This window comes from Danio rerio, chromosome 22, assembly GCF_049306965.1.
Source record: "Danio rerio strain Tuebingen ecotype United States chromosome 22, GRCz12tu, whole genome shotgun sequence".
In the NCBI taxonomy this organism is placed as follows: Eukaryota; Metazoa; Chordata; class Actinopteri; order Cypriniformes; family Danionidae; genus Danio; species Danio rerio.
This window is the reverse complement of record NC_133197.1, coordinates 34,086,838-34,106,790: the sequence shown is the minus strand read 5'-3', so window position 1 is coordinate 34,106,790 and position 19,953 is coordinate 34,086,838. Positions and strand designations below refer to the sequence as shown.

The 19,953-nt window shown below is 36.8% G+C and overlaps 1 protein-coding gene across 50 annotated transcripts in view; it reads right to left on the bottom strand.

The window, feature by feature from the left end:
* The window catches only part of dock3 (dedicator of cytokinesis 3), a 397,524-nt gene that overhangs the window by 58,896 nt on the left and 318,675 nt on the right, over positions 1-19,953 (bottom strand). For 30 of the 50 annotated variants that reach the window (XR_012397895.1, XR_012397898.1, XM_009296480.5 and 27 more), the window contains exons 18-25: positions 18,983-19,154; positions 13,603-13,700; positions 13,429-13,512; positions 6,675-6,775; positions 6,448-6,529; positions 5,025-5,195; positions 3,835-3,927; positions 2,750-2,942 (exon numbers count right to left, since the gene is read on the bottom strand). Coding sequence is in view for 48 of the 50 variants with exons in the window: in XM_009296480.5 (XP_009294755.3) it covers positions 2,750-2,942; positions 3,835-3,927; positions 5,025-5,195; positions 6,448-6,529; positions 6,675-6,775; positions 13,429-13,512; positions 13,603-13,700; positions 18,983-19,154 (994 nt within the window). In the remaining 2 variants the exon portion in view is untranslated. The remainder of the gene's footprint in view (positions 1-2,749; positions 2,943-3,834; positions 3,928-5,024; positions 5,196-6,447; positions 6,530-6,674; positions 6,776-13,428; positions 13,513-13,602; positions 13,701-18,982; positions 19,155-19,953) is intronic. The other 20 variants (XM_073937553.1, XM_073937557.1, XM_017353418.4 and 17 more) reach the window with 1 other exon arrangement.

Below are 19,953 nucleotides of genomic sequence, written 5' to 3'. Positions count from 1 at the left end.
CCATATGAATGGTAGCAAAAAGCAGGGATGCATATAACTTTTTTGGTCCCATGGAGAATCTGGAGATTTTGCTTGGTTGCTTGTTCATGGCATACATGCTGTCATCATCTGTCTTAACAAAATAGCATCTTGTGTGAAACCATTTTGTTCCCCCTATCTAAAAAATAAAAGCCAAGCTAAAAAAGATTGACACCAAATGAGAATAAGGGTGCTTTCACACCTGTGAATCGATTCAGTTGTTCTGAAACAGAGATTACAATTGTTACATTGTTGCTCTTTGCTCTTGAAGCGGTTCGCTTTCACATTGCAAAGTTTCTAATCGGACCAAAAGAGCTAAAACAAGTCACGTGCGAGTGAACTCTCCTTACATTGGTCAGAGTCACAGGATTTATTTTGCAGCGTCCCGCTAAGCTGTCAGGAGAGGTGGTGGTTTGGTGGTGATTGACAGGGTGCGCGCGCGACGTGTCTGAGGAGAGACGCGGTGGGGAGGGGTGAGAAGGGTGCACGACGATGCCTATTTGAGGACCGGGAGGGAGACGCGAGATTACCGGGAGATCATCACTCGTTTGCGGGCATCCGGAGACTCGCGAAACTTCCCGCCATACTCATAATTCTCTCTTCATATAGCCGTAAGCCTATTACATATCCATAAAACACAGTGATATAACCGCGCTCGGATCGGATCGCTTTCTCACTGCAATCGAACCGCTCCAGGGTTTGTTTCAATCGAGCCGAGACCACCTCATTTAAGCGATCTCGGAGTGATTACTCCGGAACAGAGCGCGATTGCCCTGTTCACATATGCTAAACGAACCACGCTAACTGGGCAAACGAGACACGTTCCGAAACAAAAGTGTAGGTGTTAAAGCACCCTAAGAATGTGCGTGAGTAGATTATATACACTGAGTCTAATTTGCGTCTTCAGAAAAGCTCCATGAAGGTGAAAAAGATTCTGCATGTCATCAAGAGCGTGTAACACAATATAGATGCTTGCTTTACATTGTGTGAACCTGGCATGACAGTATAGAACAGTGCTGAATCAGCTGATTGTATGGTCACATCCTTTCATGCCAGATGGGACTGCGCCTACTGTGCTCACCTGTCAAAAGGTTGTGGCTGGGGACACAATATGGGCACAATGGAAACCCTGATTGCCACTATCCTAAATAGGGCTGGGCGATTTAGCAAAAAAAAAAAATCTAGGTTTTTTATAAAGTTTGACCGATTCACGATTTCGATTTAGATTTTTTTTTATTGTGTTACTAGTCTTCTCAAAACATTACAACAACATGACTGAAGTAACATTCTCTTTAAAAGTAACTTTAAAAAAACCCATCTGGTTAAGGAACATTGTATTTTTAATGGCCATGTCATACAAAAATCGGTCAAGGTGTAAATAAATGTAAAACAAATTCACGAACTAAATATCGTTGCAGAAGATTTGAATGAGAAATATTTGTGTAAATATTGCAGTTGCAAGAATACAGAGGTATTTTTGCAAGTTTTGCTGAGCCTAGGAAAGATTGGCTTTCAGCTCGGCTTTGACTTTGTCTTCTGATTGAATGACAGGTTGTAATGCTGCTGCCTTTTTCTTAAAAGATACAGAACCAAAGCGCATTGGTGCCATTATAATGTATTAAATATATATATATATATTTTTAAAAATCGTGATTTCTCGATTTGATTCGAAATAAATAGTCTTAAAACGTAAATTCGAATTAATCAAAAAAAAATCGGAAAAACCGCCCAGCCCTAATCCTAAAGCAATCTAAGAACAACGCTATATAACATTGTTCCTGAGAAATTAAATCTGAAGTAATGTAAACTAAATCCAAGGCCTGCCGTGTTGCTTTAAAAAAAGGGTTGACACTTGATTGATTATAAAGCTTGTTTGACATGCTGTCATCGGGAGAGAGCCCTGAGCTCATAAGATCCTTGAGCCCGGGGCTCCCTCCCGTTTGCAAGGCGAGAGGGGAGTTTGAGCTCAGGCAGATCTGGAGAATCACTCTGCTGTAGTTAAGTAGCTAATGAACAGATAGTGATTGCTCTTAAGAGATAACTACTTACTAGGAGCATGTCTATGATGCCGATTTGGATTAGTCAATTAACTTAAGTTGCATGTTTTTGGACAGTGGGGGGAACCCGGGGGAAACCCAAGCAAGCACGGGGAGAATGTGTAAACTTCACACAGAAACGGCAGCTGGCTTGGTAAGGACTAGAACCAGCAAAGTTCTTGCAGTGAGGCAACAGTTCTAACCACTGGGCCATTGTGTCACCCATCTAGGAAAGGAGAAGGAGTAGAGGTGGAAGGGGGGATTCTTTAAAAAGAAGATGGCTGTGATATGGAACTTAGGGTATTTATAGTGGCTTAGGAATCGTCTGATTGGTGTATCATAAATTGGATAATGTGAGACCAGCCGCACGCAATCATTAGCACGTGATCCTCTCGAAATTAGTTTATAAATAAACTTCACTTAACATGCTTGTAATAATCTTACTAATTTTCCATGGTAAATGTCCTTATATTGTGTTAACCTAGGTGACAAGGTCCTATAATGCCAACAATGTTGGTATGCATAATACTTCTTTAGCTTTTTAAAATTGCTCATGCACACTAGTACCTGCTATGTCCACCCCTGCAAATAAGGTACAAATGGGAAAACAATGTGCACTGTTCCAATGACAAGTTGCAGCAAATCTAATGATACAGATTGTAAACATTAGAATGAACCATGTATGTAGGAAATACCTGGAAAAGAGAAAAGTCTGCTATCCACAGTTCGAGCAATGGACTGCAGCTTGACCACATCCATGGACTGTCCGATGTGAACTGTACTAGGCATGCTGCCCAGAGTTCCCCTCACAAACTCTGCTACTTCCTGTACTGTGAACATCTGTAGGAGCTCGTCAAAAATGGCTGGGAATGAGTTGAGCAGGGCAGCCTGAAAAAGTAAGAAGAGTTCAGAAAAAAGAGAGGTTGTTACTTGAGGATGATTTTTCCTTTCAGACAACTCAAGATGAGAAGGGAATATTGGCCAAAGATGGGATGGACATCACAGACATAGCAAGAGATGAAGCATAAGTGAGAATTCATGAACTCTTCATGGCTAATACTGTAAAGTCAAATTTTTGAGAAGGTCTTTTTTATTCTGAGGTCATTCCTGGAGATGAACTGTCCCACAGAATTTAGCATTAGTCAAACACATTTGAACCAACCAATCAACATTTTCAAGTCACTTGAAAAGTGAAGGGTTTAGGTTGATTCAGGGTAAACATTGCAGGACTGTGGGTCTCCAGGAGCAAGGCTGAGGGCCTGGTATAAATCAGGCACACAATTAAGAATTACTTGTTAGATTGGCACTTGCGAGTTTGGCTATTCTTCAAATCAAAGGTATCACTACTAAAACATCTACTATCTACATCTCTTGCTTCTGAGAACTTCCATTCCCTGCTTTGCTCAACATCCCTCCACTACAAACCATTCCAGGCAAGGTGATCTTTGGTCCCAGTTTAAGGCCACTGAAGAGGAAAGGTGAATAATGGGGGGTGTTTCGAAGGACTCAAAGTTGTGCAGGAGAAGATATGGTGTCAAACACAGCAATCAAAACCAAGAAACACACCAAAAGAACCCAGCGGAAAATGCATTGGAAGCAGTGGGAATCATTTGTTGGTGTTGGTCAGATTGTTCGGACTGTTGGTTCATGTTCGGGTCTGGTCTTTTGGGAAGGTACTGAGTGATTGTATGCAATGTTTTGGAGACTGGCATTGGGTTGGGGTTGTGAGGGAGTCTCCGTTCCATACTGTGGGGCAATTTAACAAGCTGCTTCTACTTACAGACAGAGGAGAGGGCCGTGGGGCATTACAGCTCAACGGCTGCAAGCAGTTGCCCTGGTTGGTAGAGGCTTGTCCTGTAGTTGCCTGGGGACCCTAGGGGTACAGTGAGGTTGGGCAGGATTGGGTCAGGACACAGGGCAGGGACAGCAAAAGTCCACACAGGTACAATATGGGACAATTAAGGAGAAAATATCAAGTCAACAAAATCCAAAAAAAGGCTAAATGAACAAAATGCTACAATTGTGAGTAGGATGGCTTGTAGTCTGATTAATCAAAAAACAGCCACTGGTTTGTTCCTGGTGGATCCCAAATTAAATGGCATGTTGCTGAAGGTATAAAATATGGTGATAACAGAAGAAGGCATGTGGAAGAATTACAACACATCTTTCTGAAGAATTAGTTCAAACAATCTAATGAAAGTGTATCTTATACAAACCTATGTGTCAAACTCCTGACGCCTAAATCCTGTACTTTACTGAAAATGAATTACCAAGAGATCAATAAAACACATATAGGGATCAAAATATCATAATAACTTGGGGCAGGCCTAGTTTGACTTAAATTCAAAACACTTTATAACCAGCATCCAATAGAACTGCTCCAACAACCAGACATAACATACACAGTACTAGTATCTCAGCATCAAGTATCCTTCACACCAAGTTCGGAAAATTTAGTGGCTAATACTACTACTATGGTATCTCAAGATTTTGTTAGGTGGTTTATTGTAAGTGTCTCTTAAGCTTGTCTTAAGCCCTCTTGTCTTGGTTCTTCAAATATGACATGGCAGAATATTTACATATACTTCAGTGAGCAAGCAATCTTAAGCAAGCAGATATCTTCTCAAACAAACTCGCTCTGGAAGAGAAATGATTTCTCAGGATTTCCTTGAGATGGGGCTGTCTAAACAGCTTAGACATACAACTTCTTTACAGCAGAGAGAGAGAGAGAGAGAGAGAGAGAGAGAGATGCATGAGTCTAACAGAGGACTAAAGAAACCTCAGCCTAAAGCTAACAGCTTTGATCTTGGGTCAACAACTGTGAATTTGGAGATCAGCATCTTGCTGCATCTGAACCTTTCATTTTCAAACACATAAAACTGGCTAGTTCTTTTGTCTGTGATCGTTTTCGCTTGTTAATTATTTGATTTAACAGATGTGAGATATAAATTAATTAACTTTATGTCTGACCTGGGTGAAAATGAGGGTCTCGGAGCTGCGGCTGTCCAGGCTGAGAACAAAACGGATGGACTGGAAAAGCTCCTGTATGCTGGCTCGAAACTGGTCTTCCTCCATCCCGCAGGTGGCCCGAGAGTAGAGGATCCGCGACTGGACGATGAATTTAAAGAGGTACTCTAAAGCCTGGAGGAAGATTTGCAGTTTTAAAAAAGTTAATATACAGTTGGTCAGAATTATTCGCCCCCCTGAATTATTAGACCGCTTGTTTATTTTTTCCCCTAATTTCTGTTAAACGGAGAGCAGATTTTTTTTCAGCACATTTCTAAACATAATAGTTTTAATAACTCATTTCTAATAACAGATTTATTTTATCTTTGTCATGATGACAGTAAATAATATTTTACTAGATTTTTAAAGACATTTCTCTACAGCTTAAAGTGACATTTAAAGGCTTAACTAGGTTAATTAGATTAACTAGGCAGGTTAGGGTAATTAGGCAAGTTATAGTATAATGGTAGTTTGTTCTGTAGATTATCGAGAAAAACAATAGCCTAAAGAGGCTTATAATTTTGTCCCCAAAATGGTGTTTAAAAAATTAAAAACTGATTTTATTCTAGCCGAAATAAAACAAATAAGACTTTCTCCAGAAGAAAAAATATTATCAGACATACTGTGAAAATTTATTTTCCCTGTTAAACATAATTTGGGAAATTTAAAGGGGGCTAATAATTCTGACTTTGACTGTATACACCAAAACGCCTTAGGATGCATTCACATGACAAAACTGGTAACTGCTGCCTGGGTGAGCAATGAGGGACCAAACTTGAGGCTACCCAGGAGGAACTGGCCTGATTTTGTTTCCGATGAAACTGGGCACTGGGAGCAATCCCATTCAGACTCAGATAACAGAAAATGTACCCAGTGTGAAATCACCCTTTGGAATTTTTTAGTTAAATGTAATGAGAATCCCAGGGCTTTTACTTTGAAAACAAATGGGGCAATTGCAAAGTTTATGAACATTTTTTTTTAACCTCAAGAGTAGGAACTTAATTAGTTGCACTTATTCTTTGAAGCTCTTGGATGCAACACCCACACTTTAACTAAAGTATAATCTTTCTGTACGTTGACAGTGCTTGACATCTTAATATGAGGGTGCTGCCAGTACCAAAATGAATCACCAATCAAACAAGCTTGACAATTAATCTAAAAAAAAATATCCAGGCAGTGAATAAGAAATCTCAACAGAGTTTGTCTTGAGCTAGTAATTTGTGAATGTCTTTTGTAGAATTATCTAAGTGTACTACGTTATAGTAACTGTTTAGGCTGAATCATGATCATGTTTGCTATTTATCAAATTATGACCACAATTTTCATTTTATGTGGCTTTTTATCTTGACTTCTCTTTGTTTGACTGTATGACATACATAAATCTTACCCTCATGGCTTCCTGGATGTGATCCTGTCGCACAACTTCTGCTGAGCGATCCATATACCACTTCAGACAGCGAATCAGCTCTCTGCATTTGAAAGTAAACATCCAGTTAGATTAAATATTAAATGAACAACACTAAAAATAGTCTTCATTTACTTATATTTACTCTGTTTGCTATTAAACTATTTGTATACAGACATATCCTGCAAAAACTAGTCATGTCAACCTACTTGTAAGCAAGGGCTCCAGCAAAATGCTTCTGGATGTAGGTGTCCATCACAGGCCGGAAATGATAAAACTTACTGTCCCGGAGCAGATTGATGATAAACACCTGGAGAAAGATGGAAGGGGTTGTTTTTATCACCATTATAATGGATTGATTACATTTTGCTTGTTCAAAATCTAGCCTAATTGTCTGGTTTTGTCAATTTCATTAGTTTTAGATTGGGTAAACATGTCTATAAAATAATATTTAATCAGAGGGTGTTTACACAACATATGTTTTGAGCATTCATTTACATGGCAACAATGTTATCAAGCATTTTGTATTGTTTGCCTGAAAATGCAAATATAAAAACGTATCAAAGTGCATTCTTTTGAAAAAAACGATAACAAATAAAATATAAAAATAAATAAATAATTATTTGTTGTCTATACAAGGAACTTTCCAAAAATGCAAAGAAAACACTTGCGTAATTAGTAAATAATTTTAATGTAAATGTACCCTAATGCACATACATGTTTTTACCAGCCTGATCTTACGAGGAACTGTAACTATTTTACGTATTGTCAGAAAAGTGGCTAATTCTTACAAATTCATACGATTTCACTTACATGAAAAAAACCATACTACCAAATCCTACCCCTAAACCCAACCATCATTGGGGATCTACCAATTAAATTATACAAATAAATACAAATTAGCCATTAAATCAAGAAGTTACGAACTGCATTGATATTGCGTTTTTTTTTTTCCCTCTGATCAATGTCATATTGAAACAATATAATGTACATAGTTTAAGTATTTTTAAGTTATTTACTTTAATTTCCTTTTTATATTTATTACTCTATTTTAAACTACAGTTCTGGATGTTTTAGGTTGGTCAGTTTGCAAACATTTGTTGAAACGACAAATTTGCTTAACACCAAATCAATGAACTATGTATATAATGATGGAAATTGAGAACATAGTTGGCGATGGTTTTTGGAAACGCGAAAGTTCAGCTAACTGCTAAATATTGGTTTATCAGCAGAATTTGCCAAAGTATGGCCATTAAAAAAGGCTTTTATTTCATCAATGCTTCTTAAATTTGATATGCGTCACAAATTTAATTTTAACAGAATTTGATTTACTACGTAACTTTTCCATCTTTTTAGAAAAAAATATGTAGTGACAAGTGTTTTCCAAAACCGTAGTTACTCTGTCAGACATCCATCATTCAAACTACATTAGTCATAATGTAAAATGTCCATAATGATGCCATAAACGTGGTGGAGTAACAACTTTTTTAGAGAAAAATCTAACTACAGCTCTAGAGGTTTCTCTACTTCTACAGTTTTAGAAGTCAGAAAATGTCCAGTTTGCGAAGGTTTGTTGGAACAACGAACTCAGGAAACACCAAATCAATGAACCATGTTGTAATGAAAGAACTCATGACATTAGTTGGCTAAACCATGGTTTTGGAAACGCACCCTTGTTCAGTAATCTAACAAAAATTGGTTTATCAGCAGAATCTGACAACGTATGGCCATTCAAAAAGGCTTATATTTTATCAATGCTTCTTCAATCCAATATGCGTCACAAATTATGTTTTAATGCTATTTGATTTACAACGTAACTCGTGGCTGGACTACCATATGATGCAGTGCTAAGGGGGAAAAACAAATGATGTAGTGACAAAGTGTTTCCCAAAACTGTATTTGCTCTGTCACACATCCTTCATTCGAACCACATTAGTCATAATGTAAAACATCCATAATGCTGCTATAAACGTGGTGGAGTAACAACTTCTTTAGAGAAACTCTAACTACAGTTTTAGAGGTCATAAATGTTTAGTTTACAAATGTTTATTAAAATTACGGATTGAGGAAACACCAAATCAATGAACTATGTTTATAATGACAGAACTCATGACCTTAGTTGGCTAACGATGGTTTTCGGAAACGCACCCTTGTTCAGCAATCTAACAAATATTGGTTTATCAGCAGAATCTGACAACGTATGGCCATTCAAAAAGGCTTATATTTTATCAATGCTTCTTAAATCCGATATGCGTCACAAATTAGATTTTAACGTAGTTTGATTTACAATGTAACTTGCGGCTGAACTATCAAAGTATGATGCAGTGCTTGGGGGGGGAAAACAAATGATGTAGTGACTAATGTTTCCCAAAACCAAAGTTACTCTGTCAGACATCCTTCATTCGAACCACATTAGTCATAATGTAAAACGTCCATAATGCTGCTATAAACATGGTGGAGTAACAACTTCTTTAGAGAAAATCTAACTACAGCTCTAGAGGTTGCTCTACTTCTTCAGTTATAGAAGTCAGAAAATGTCCAGGTTGCAAAGGTTTTTTGGAACAACGAACTCGGGAAACACCAAATCAATGAACCATGTTGTAATGACAGAACTCACGACATTAGTTGGCTAACCATGGTTTTCGGAAACGCATCCTTGTTCAGCAATCTAACAAATATTGGTTTATCAGCAGAATCTGACAAAGTATGGCCATTCAAAAAGGCTTATATTTTATCAGTTCTTCTTAAATCCATTATGCGTCATAAATGATATTTTAACGTAACTTAATTTACAACATAACTCGCTGAACTACCATATAATGCAATGGTTAGGGGGAAAAACAAATGATGTAGTGACAAGTGTTTCCCAAAACCGTAGTTGCTCTGTCAGACATCCTTCATTCGAACCACGTTAGTCATAATGTAAAACGTCCAAAATGACGCTTTAAACGGGGTGAAGTAACAACTTCTTTAGAGAAAATCTATCTACAGCTCTAGAGGTTGCTCTACTTCTACAGGTAGGAAAATGTTCAATTTGCGAATGTTTGTTGGAACAACGGATTCGGAAACACCAAATCAATGAACTATGTTTATGACAGAATGACAGAACTTACGATATCAGTTGGCTAACGATGGTTTTCGAAAACGCACTCTTGTTTAGCAATCTGACAAATATTGGTTTATGAGCAGAATTTACCCATTCCAAAAGGGTAAAATCTTATCACCTCTGCACAAACTCGACATCCATCACAAATTAGATTTAAATTCACACAAACATTTCAAGCTAAAGAACATCCAGAGGATCACAACACCATAAATCTCAACACAGAATAATGCAGCCTGCGCCAGTTTCTCTATTCTCCACACAGAAGCGTGACAGATGTATTCAGGCCAACAGAGGCTAGAACGTCTTGACTCTTTTTACAGGAGTACGAGAAGCTAAAGGCTCTCTAGAGACGCCGCTATCAAGCAGCTGTGAGCGCCTAATAATGCCTGGATCCACGCCAGCTCAAATCCTCCATTTTTCAAAACAGACACACACACACACATAGCATGGCGCTCCTGAAAGAGATGAATTGTGCAGATTTAAGGCTGTATACACACACATGCTTGTATTGTAAATGTAAGCGCTTTTGATTTGTGATATTTGGACACGTTATTACAGCAATGAATTATTAATGTTATATAACCCATGACACCAGTGTAGAAAATACTCAGAATTCATACTTAAGTGAAAGCAGAGATACTGAGGGAAAATTTCACTTAATTATTGCCAACCCGACTCTACATCATAACTTTTCAATCCAGATGGATGGGGCAACCATTACTGCATCCAAAATGGTGAAAAGCCTTGGAGTAACGATTGATGACCAACTAAACTTCTCTGACCACATCTCTAGAACTGCTCGATCGTGCAGATTCGCACTCTACAACATCAGAAAGATCCGACCCTTCCTATCTGAGTATGCAGCGCAACTCCTTGTTCAAGCTCGTTCTCTCCAGACTGGACTATTGCAACTCTCTAATAGCCGGGCTCCCAGCTAACTATATCAAACCTCTTCAGCTGCTTCAGAACGCAGCAGCACGAGTGGTCTTTAATGAACATAAAAGAGCACATGTCACTCCGCTACTCATCCGTTTGCACTGGCTGCCAGTTGCTGCTCGCATCAAATTCAAAGCTCTGATGTTTGCTTACAAAGCAATTTCTGGCTGCCCTCCTTCTTATCTGCTCTCACTTTTGCAGTTTTATAGGCCCTCTAGAAACTTGGAAAGAAATCACTTTCCCGAACTCTTGCGCTCAATCTGCCCAATTGGTGGAAGGAACTCCCTAACTGCATCAGAACGGCAGAGTCACTCGCTGTTTTCAAAAAACGACAAAAAGCTCAACTATTTAGTTTCCACTTTCCTTATATTATGCAATTCCCTCCATGACTCCTCCACTAACGACATAAAAAAAATTACTAATGTTTTGCTTCTTACACTTTCTTTACATTCCTGAAACTTGCCTACTACACTTATTCCTTGTTGCTCTTATAGTTGTGTAAATTGCTTCTTTGTCCTCATTTGAAATTAGCTTTGGATAAAAGCGTCTGCTAAATGACTAAATGTAAATGTAAAATTAAACTTTCTGGTTGACAATATTCTTGAGTAAAGGAACAAAAGAAGAAGAGAAAAAAGCTTGTTACTTTTTGGAGATTTATAACAATTCAATGAAACATTAACAATACTTAAATATTAATTTAATATAATATTTATTGTAAAACCAATTCACATCAATTGACTTAATTTGAACTCAACATTGATAAACAGCTCTAAAAAAAACAACTTTCTCCTAATTCTCATGTATTTTGTATAGATTTCCTGCTTGTTTGGGTGTGGGTTTGAGTAACAAGTTAATAGTTTTCTTTTATGACTGTCTGATAAAAATTTTTTTCAAATTTCATATAGAAATTTGGTCATTTAAAAAATTTTTGTTAAAGAAAATATTGAATAACATTTTCAAAAAAAGCATTGAATAGAACTTTAATTTATTATCTTTGCATTTTTAAAGATGTTCTGTGACTAAAATATTGTTTTAAAAAATAAATGTTTAATAAATCTGTTCAGTTCAAATGCACCAAAATATATTACCCATATTCACAGAGAAACTGAGATGTTTTCAGAACAAAGATGTTGATTTAGGAAAATTTCATATTTTGGTTAATTATGTTATCTATTTTACATCTGATGCTTCTCCTGATTTTAACAAAATGTCCAACACAATGCCATTTCCAGCTTGCTCCAAGTGGTCGTATGGATCTGGCTGCTCATTCGAGTGTCAGTGTGCAACAAAACACACTTGAGTGGTATCGGCGTCATGGAACATGTGTGTGCAAACCTGACTATCAGAGGAAAACCTGCAACCGCGGTCACTGCAAGAAGAACTAATCACTTGTTTAACAGCATGTGTGTATGAATTACAGTAAATATGTAAGAAGTATATACTGTATGTAGGAGGTAAGTATCATTGTACTGTATGTACAGTTGAAGTCAGAATTATTAGCCCCCCTGAATTATACACCCCCCTGTTTATTTTTTCCCCAATTTCTGTTTGACGAAGAGAAGATTTTTTCCACACATTTCTAATCATATTAGTTTTAATCACCCATTTCTAATAGCTAATTTATTTTATCTTTGCCATGGTGACAATAAATAATATATTACTAGATATTTTTCAAGTCACTTCTATACAGCTTAAAGTGACATTTAAAGGCGTAACTAGGTTAATTAGGGTAACTAGGCAGGTTAGGGTAATTAGGCAAGTTATTTGATAGCAATGAATTGTTCTGTAGACAGTCGAACAAAAAAATTAGCTTAAAGGGGCTAATAATTTTGACCTTAAAATGGTTCATAAAAAAAATTAAAAACTGCTGTTTTTCTAGCCAAAATAAAACAAAAATAACATTCTTCAGAGGAAAAAATATTATCAGACCTACTGTGAAAATTTCCTTGCTCTGTTAAACAAAAAACTGCACTTAATTACTTCTGAGACTGTAAAAAAATGCTGGGTTTCATACTATTTTCAGAATGTGCTGTACACAATTATGCTGAGCACTGTATCTGTAAATATGAGATATTTTGTTATTTTTTATAAAAAAAAAACATAATTAAATACAAACAAATAAAAAATTAAATCCAACTATAAAATATCATATTTATGATTTACTATAACTCATAAATCCAGCGAAACTGACTCTTTTCATGTGTCGTTTCATAGTTGCATAACAAATTGTGTAAAAACACGAATAATTGGTTCTTGGAAAAAACAATCTAAATGTAACTTGTAAAGTTTAAAGTAAAATTGTAAAGAGTTGTCAAAATAGTTCAAAGAGTTGTCAAAAACCTACAAATCCACAAAAAGAGTTCAGATGCTGTAGCCTTTAAGTGGCGTCTGAAATGTTCTTCTCTTTTAGTTTGCTTTAGAAAACACTATCGGTTGGGTTTACAGAAGGAGGTTGGTGGGACAGTTAATAGCAAGTTGAGATACATTGAGATATTCTCACAGGGGCGCATGCAAGAAGGACGTAAAGACTGGCAGAAATCTACACAGCAGCCTCTGGTGGATTTATGAGAAATGGCACATATAAGAAAACCTGTCCCAGTAATGTAATTGAGATTGTCAAAAATGTACAACAGCAGCCATTAGAGAAATGAAAAAAAACTGAGAATCCCAAAAACTGCAAGCATGTGCAGCCCAGTGCACATATTTCCCAGTTCTCAAATAAAAGCCCTGGGAACATATCTCCAATGAGCCTGAGTTGGCTATTTCACATTTAGGGCAAATAAAGAAAACTATACATTGTCATAAAAGTAAAATTACTGAACGTAAAACAGAGGAGCTTAAAAAAAGGCTCATTTTAGTAGCACATTTCAGACGGCACTTGCTCTCAAATACTCTTCAAATATCATTTAAAATTTTCTAACCAGCGACTGAAACACCAGAGGGCCATATTTGTCCGTATTGTCATCCAGAATGGAGAACAACGTGTCGAGGATGTCTTGAAGAAACTGTGGAAGATAAACAGAAGCAGATGTTAGCTGACCTTAAAATTTGTCTTGTACACAAATGGTGTTAATTTAATGGGACAGAACTCTCACTTTGACGATTTCTTCTCCACAGACGTGACGCAACCGCCCCAAAATGTCCATCACGTGGTCTGGATGTGCTTTCCACTTCAGTAGAGCTAGCAGATCCACTTAATAACACAACAGGAAGTGTTAGCAAACTGACAGAATGAAGGAAAAATTTTATGTTTCTTAGGTAGTTTTAGAACATTGCTGCGAACCAATTTGCATACTATACGTCCTAAATAATAATCGAAAATAGAATTAGTGTGTCAAAAATCCATAGTTTGTTGAAAAGAGAATGCCAGAGGTTCCCTGATGGTGTACTATTCCATAAATTCAATACTTTTATCAATTTAAAGTCTGTACCCCAACTGCTAATGTAAGTATTGCCCACAATACATGCGTTGGATGTAAATTCGATTAGAACTACAAACTCAGGAAAAAAGTGTAAACAAAGTATAAACATGGCACATGCACGAGACCAACATTCAGGTAGAGAGGCTTCGGCAAAGTTGTTTTGATGGTTATTTGTTAATATCTAGCCAACAGGAAAAATTTTAGGAATTACAGGAATTAACTTCTGAATGCAGAATTATCCAAACACTGAAGATTTCTCGCATGAAAAATTCAAGATCACATCTCCCTAATGTAGTTAAAACATATTTAAAATCTAAATATACAGTATGTGTATATATATATATATATATATATATATATATATATATATATATATATATATATATATATATATATATATATATATATATACATACACATATATATATATATATATATATATATATATATATATATATATATACACACATATATATACATACATATATATATATATATATATATATATATATATATATATATATATATATATATATATATACATACATATATATACATACATTATATATATATATATATATATATATATATATATATATATATATATATATATATATATATATATATATATATATATATATATACATATACATACAGGGCTTTACATTAACACTTGCCAACCCTCCAAATGCGGGTAGATTTCAGCTTTGGCGGGTAAGACAGCCGCTCCCACTAGCCACTTTGGCTAGTTGGCTAGGTTGAAAATAATTTTTACATTGTAGTTTTCTTAAAGCAGGGTTCGAAAATATAGGATGGCCCAATATACGTGCAATTGTGATCTTAGAATCGAAAAACAGCACGACTGAAAACAATATCTGCGTTCGCGCGAGACAAAGCAGGTGAATACCGTATGAGAGAATTATTACTCGCGCGCACAGGTGATGTGATGTGCGCGACTGTTTAAAGCGTGCGCGCTCCCGTTTACTTGCGCTTTTTTTCCATTCACTTGCGATCGGTTCTATTTGAAAAAAAAAACTAGACAAAAAACGATGCTCGTGCACCCACAGTCCTGCTGCTTTTAAGAGCTCAAGATTGAAAAATATATATAGTTGTAAGCAACAGCAGCAGTCACTGCTTTTGTTTTAATTATTCTCAGGCACGTAATCATCCTTTCATTATCACTCGTCGTATGTTTTTACCTGCTTTCTTTTGCTTACAGTTATTTTTGTTAATATAGTTTAATAATCATCCTTTGCAATAACATTTCTTTAATATGAGATTAACCAACCATTTGTGTGTAGTAATTGCTGATCTGGGACAACACAACATCTAAATCAAGTCACTTTAGCATGTCAAAGTCACATTTATTTATATAAAATATATTTTCCAAACATATATAAATAATATGATATTTGTGGATATCTAATGGAGAGTTTTTGATCTTATTAATCTATGATTTCTTCTTAGGTGTATTATTTTGGCAGTGTTATTTTGTTAGGTTTTATAATCGTCTAAAATTATTTTCCTGTGTTGTTTGCTTACCAAATTGCTTAACATTATCCTTCTTTCTTATTGTTTACGTCTTGTACTTTATACTTGTACAATGTCCATTGTGGTTCATTAAATCTGATAATCAAAGACACGTGTCTGTCTATAGTAACACATTTTACTTCACATTTCTATAAATTTGTTTATATTTTCTTAAATATCAATTCAAAATATTAATATAATGTTAATTAGATAGTCATGGTTTATATAATAAATCATTTTATTGTTAAAGTACAATGAAACTGATAAATCCGTGGTGAGGTAAGCGACGTTATAAAGTACACTGCTGTTCCATTTGAAGAAGTACCCAACTTGTGTCCTCGCGTCCTCGGTAGTGCCTTCTTCCAACTCTAAACTTCCAATGGCACAAGTCGGAACTTTGCCTACTTGGTATTAAGAAACAGCCAGTATGTCCTAAAGTTTGCATGGTCTTCTTATACTTCTCATACTTCTGTGACACTCAAAAGTATGTACTTTACAAAAAAGTACATACTGTTGGAACGTCGTATAATTATGCAAACTAGGACGCAGCACCCATTCACACAAATATGTTTTTTTCTAGGCAGTTTAGACAGTATGACAAAAAAACACAGAATCAAGTCACTGAAACTGAAACCTTCTGAAAACTGGGGTGTAGATTTTTCCAAGTGGTCATGTGGCCACTAAAACCAGAGTTTTCGCTTTATGACATCAGCATGCGTGATGTTTTCTCCTTTCTGATTGGCCAGCATGACTGGGTTCACAGAATTTTTGTGCGTTCATTGCACACTGCGTCGTAATCTGCCACTGTTCTCAGGTTGCAATTTATTCGAGTGAATACTTAATTCCACATTTGGGCTGCATCTGAAATCGTTTACTGCTTAGTAAGTACTGCATTTCAATTTAAGTGTACTACTCGGCCGTTAGTAAAGTGGGTTCTATACAGTATGAATGTGAGCAGCATGAATGGAACTCGGGCGTACTGCATCCGCCATTTTGTCATCATCACGTGACCTACACGCGCGAGTTGCATCACTTCACTCTCATTAATGAATTCTCTTGTGGGCTATCATGGGATAGCGCAGCGTGCTTATATAAAATATGATATTTGTGAATATCTAATGGACGGTTTTTGATCTTATTAATCTATTATTTGTTCTTATATTGGTGTATTATTTTGGCAGTGTTATTTTTTAGGTTTCATAATCATCTAAAATTATGTTACTGTGTCGTACACTGTATTTGTTTACCAAATTGCTTAACATTATCCATATATCTTATTGTTTACGTCTTGTACTTTACTAGTACAATGTCCATTGTGGTTCATTAAATCTGATAATCAAGTCTGCACAAGTCTGTATATAGCTGTCTATAGCAGGGATCACCAATCTCGGTCCTGGAGGGCCGGTGTCCCTGCAGGATTTAGCTCCAACTTGCTTCAACACACTTGCCAGGATGTTTCAAGTATACTTAGTAAGACCTTGATTAGCTTGTTCAGGTGTGTTTGATTAGGGTTGGAGCTAAAATCTGCAGTACACCGGCCCTCCAGGAACAAGTTTGGTGACCACTGGTCTATAGGATAGCGCAGCGTGCTTCAGATCAACACTTCAGCATCTCGCTGGAAGCGAAAATACTACTCGGCTGGCATACTGATTTTAGTGTATATAGTATGGATGTATGAGATTTCGGATGCAGCTTTGGTGTAAAACCAACATAAAATGGCTTTTATCTGCACCTGTTGGTTCTGCGTGTCTTTAAAGTACACATGAAATCAAAACTAACCATACTGTTTTTGTTAGCTAGTTTTGTGGTGAATAATTCATCTGTTGATGTCATTAAGAAAAAAAAAAAAGTTTACTCTTGGTAGTACCTAGAATAGCAAAGTCTGTTATAGCAAAGGAGGTTGAGCCTTCTCATTTATGGCTCCTAAACTCTGGAATAGCCTTCCTGAGGCTCAGACACACTCTTGCAGTTCAAAACTAGATTAAAAATCTTTTTCATAAAGCATACATTTAGTGCATCACATAGCGGTAAGACGCATGAATGTGCTCCACATCTCGTTTATATACACTATGAACAGCAGCTACGCTAATTATAGGGTATATGCCGAGCTAGTGCAGTTCCCATGCTGATACACTTCCGGTGACCTGTTATTGTGAACTTTTTACCATTTTATACGGTTCCTTATACAGCATCGATGTTGTAATGTCATTAAAATACATTCAGTTCAATAAACTTTAGCAATTATTTTTAATTGCTCAAGCGTAAAACGAGACAAAAAGCTGTTTACTCACACGCGCCCGTCAGAATCGGCAGGCTAACGCAGAAGCTCCATTGAATATACTGGGGTAAAATAAATGCTCATATTATAAAGATATGGCGGGGGAAATGTAATTTAATGCAGTGCTTCTTGTACAATCTGAGACCCACTTTAAAAGATATCACTCAGCCAGTGGAGATCGCTGATTTTTAAAGAAAACAGACCTTGAACGCACCGGATTTTGCATTGGCATTCAATTCGCCGGAAGCGCTTAACCCAGGTTACTGGCAAATTAAAAGTCCTATTAGCATGCTTCGGCATATACCCCATTCTCTTTATTCTCTATTTCAGGTTCAGGATCTGAAAAGCTACTCATCGATGAATTTGCTCTTCAGTGTTTGGACTCTCAATAATGACTTCAAACCACACTGAACTGAGCTAAACTGAACTGAACTTAAACACTAAAAACTGAACTACCCTGATCCAGTTGCTATGACCATTTATGTGAAGCTGCTTTGACACAATCTACATTGTAAAAGCGCTATACAAACAAAGCTGAATTGAAGTGAATTGAATTTCCACCTGGGGATACTCATCCCTAGGCCCCTAGAGATTATGCAGCGCCACTGATGCGATCCAAGACCTGTGAAGAGATGATCTCAAGGTTTCCACTATCCCGGACCAGACTGTATGCCGAGCAGCTGCTGTGGTGGTCATGGAGGAGTGAAGAGCATGAGACTGATTCCTGTGACGCTCCGGGGACAGATGAGTCTTCACTGACGTCCAGCATTCTCCAGCCTCCAGCGCTTAGAGCTCTGCACAAGACGTTTGGCCATAGGAGAAATGGTCGTGCCCAACTACGCCTGGTTTCTCTCAAGGTTTTTTATCCTTCACTTTTGCCAATTAGTGAAGTTTTTTCCTCGCCACTGTCACCACTGTCTTGCATAGTTTGGGACTTGTGGAGCTGCGCATGGATGGATTTGCTCTTCAGTGTTTGGACTATCAGCCGTGGATGATAAGCTGAACTGAACTAAACTGAACCAAACTGAACTTAAACACTGAAAACTGGACTGACACTGTTTCAATTGACTACAATCGTCTATGTGAAGCTGCTTTGACACAACTTAAAGCGCTATAGAATTAAAGATGAACTGAATTGAATTGTAATCATCAAATTTAATTAATTTAATATTGTTAAAAACGAAGACGAGAAAAAGTAATTTATAAAATACCAGTGTACATGTGAACGTGGCTTTAGTATGTTACCATTCTGTGTTAGTTTGGTGGAAGAGAGTTGCGTTGATATCCAGAGGGTTTCCTTCGTGCTGCGCTGGAATATGAGGCTGGACGGGATGTTCGGGCAGCCGTTGAAGTCATCTTTACAGCAGGGCAGGCCCAGGTACAGCGCGTGGTTACTGAAGGTGGTGTTTTCATCACACTGATCAACACACATACACAAGACAGTTTTAAAGGTCATTTGAACGTGCAATGCCCTGTAACTTTGTTATTGTCATTAACAAGATTAACAAAGGTCACACTTTTCATTGAGGTTTCATTAGGTTATGTTATTAATCATAGCTCGACATTTACTAATGTGATACTAAAATCCAACTTCGTGCTTGTTAGCATTATTGTGCCGGAGTTAACTTTATTTTCATGATCTAAAATGAGCAAAGATTACATTAATTAATACAACCTTATTGTATAATGTTACAACTAAAAACAACACAAAATGAACTAAAACACTATAATTTATTTAGTTAGCAGGGCAGTACTTTAGATATTTTAGTTGAAGTAAAAAATAGAAACTCCAGACATTAAACAGACATGTTCACCTTGGTTTTAACTAATACAATCATATAAAAATACATTTCTTCTACATATAAAGTGCACACATTTGTCATTTTAGTTTTCATCTGCTAAATGCATGGATTAAAATGCTGTTGAGTAATTATTACACAAATCCTGAAGTACCAAGAGACAAAGTATATGTGGAACATTCACTACCTGACAAAAGTCTTGTTGCCTATCCTGAATAACTTGAATTGTAGTTGATGATTTAGGGCCCTATCACACACCCGGTGCAATGTGGCGCAAGGCGCGACGCAATAGTTGTTGGCTAGTTTCAGCTTGGTGCAAGAGTTGTTTTGAGGTGTTGCGCCATGCTGTTTAAACAGCAAACGCATTTGCGCTCATATGTGCGCCCATAGGCGTTCTGGTCTAAAAAGGAAAGCATT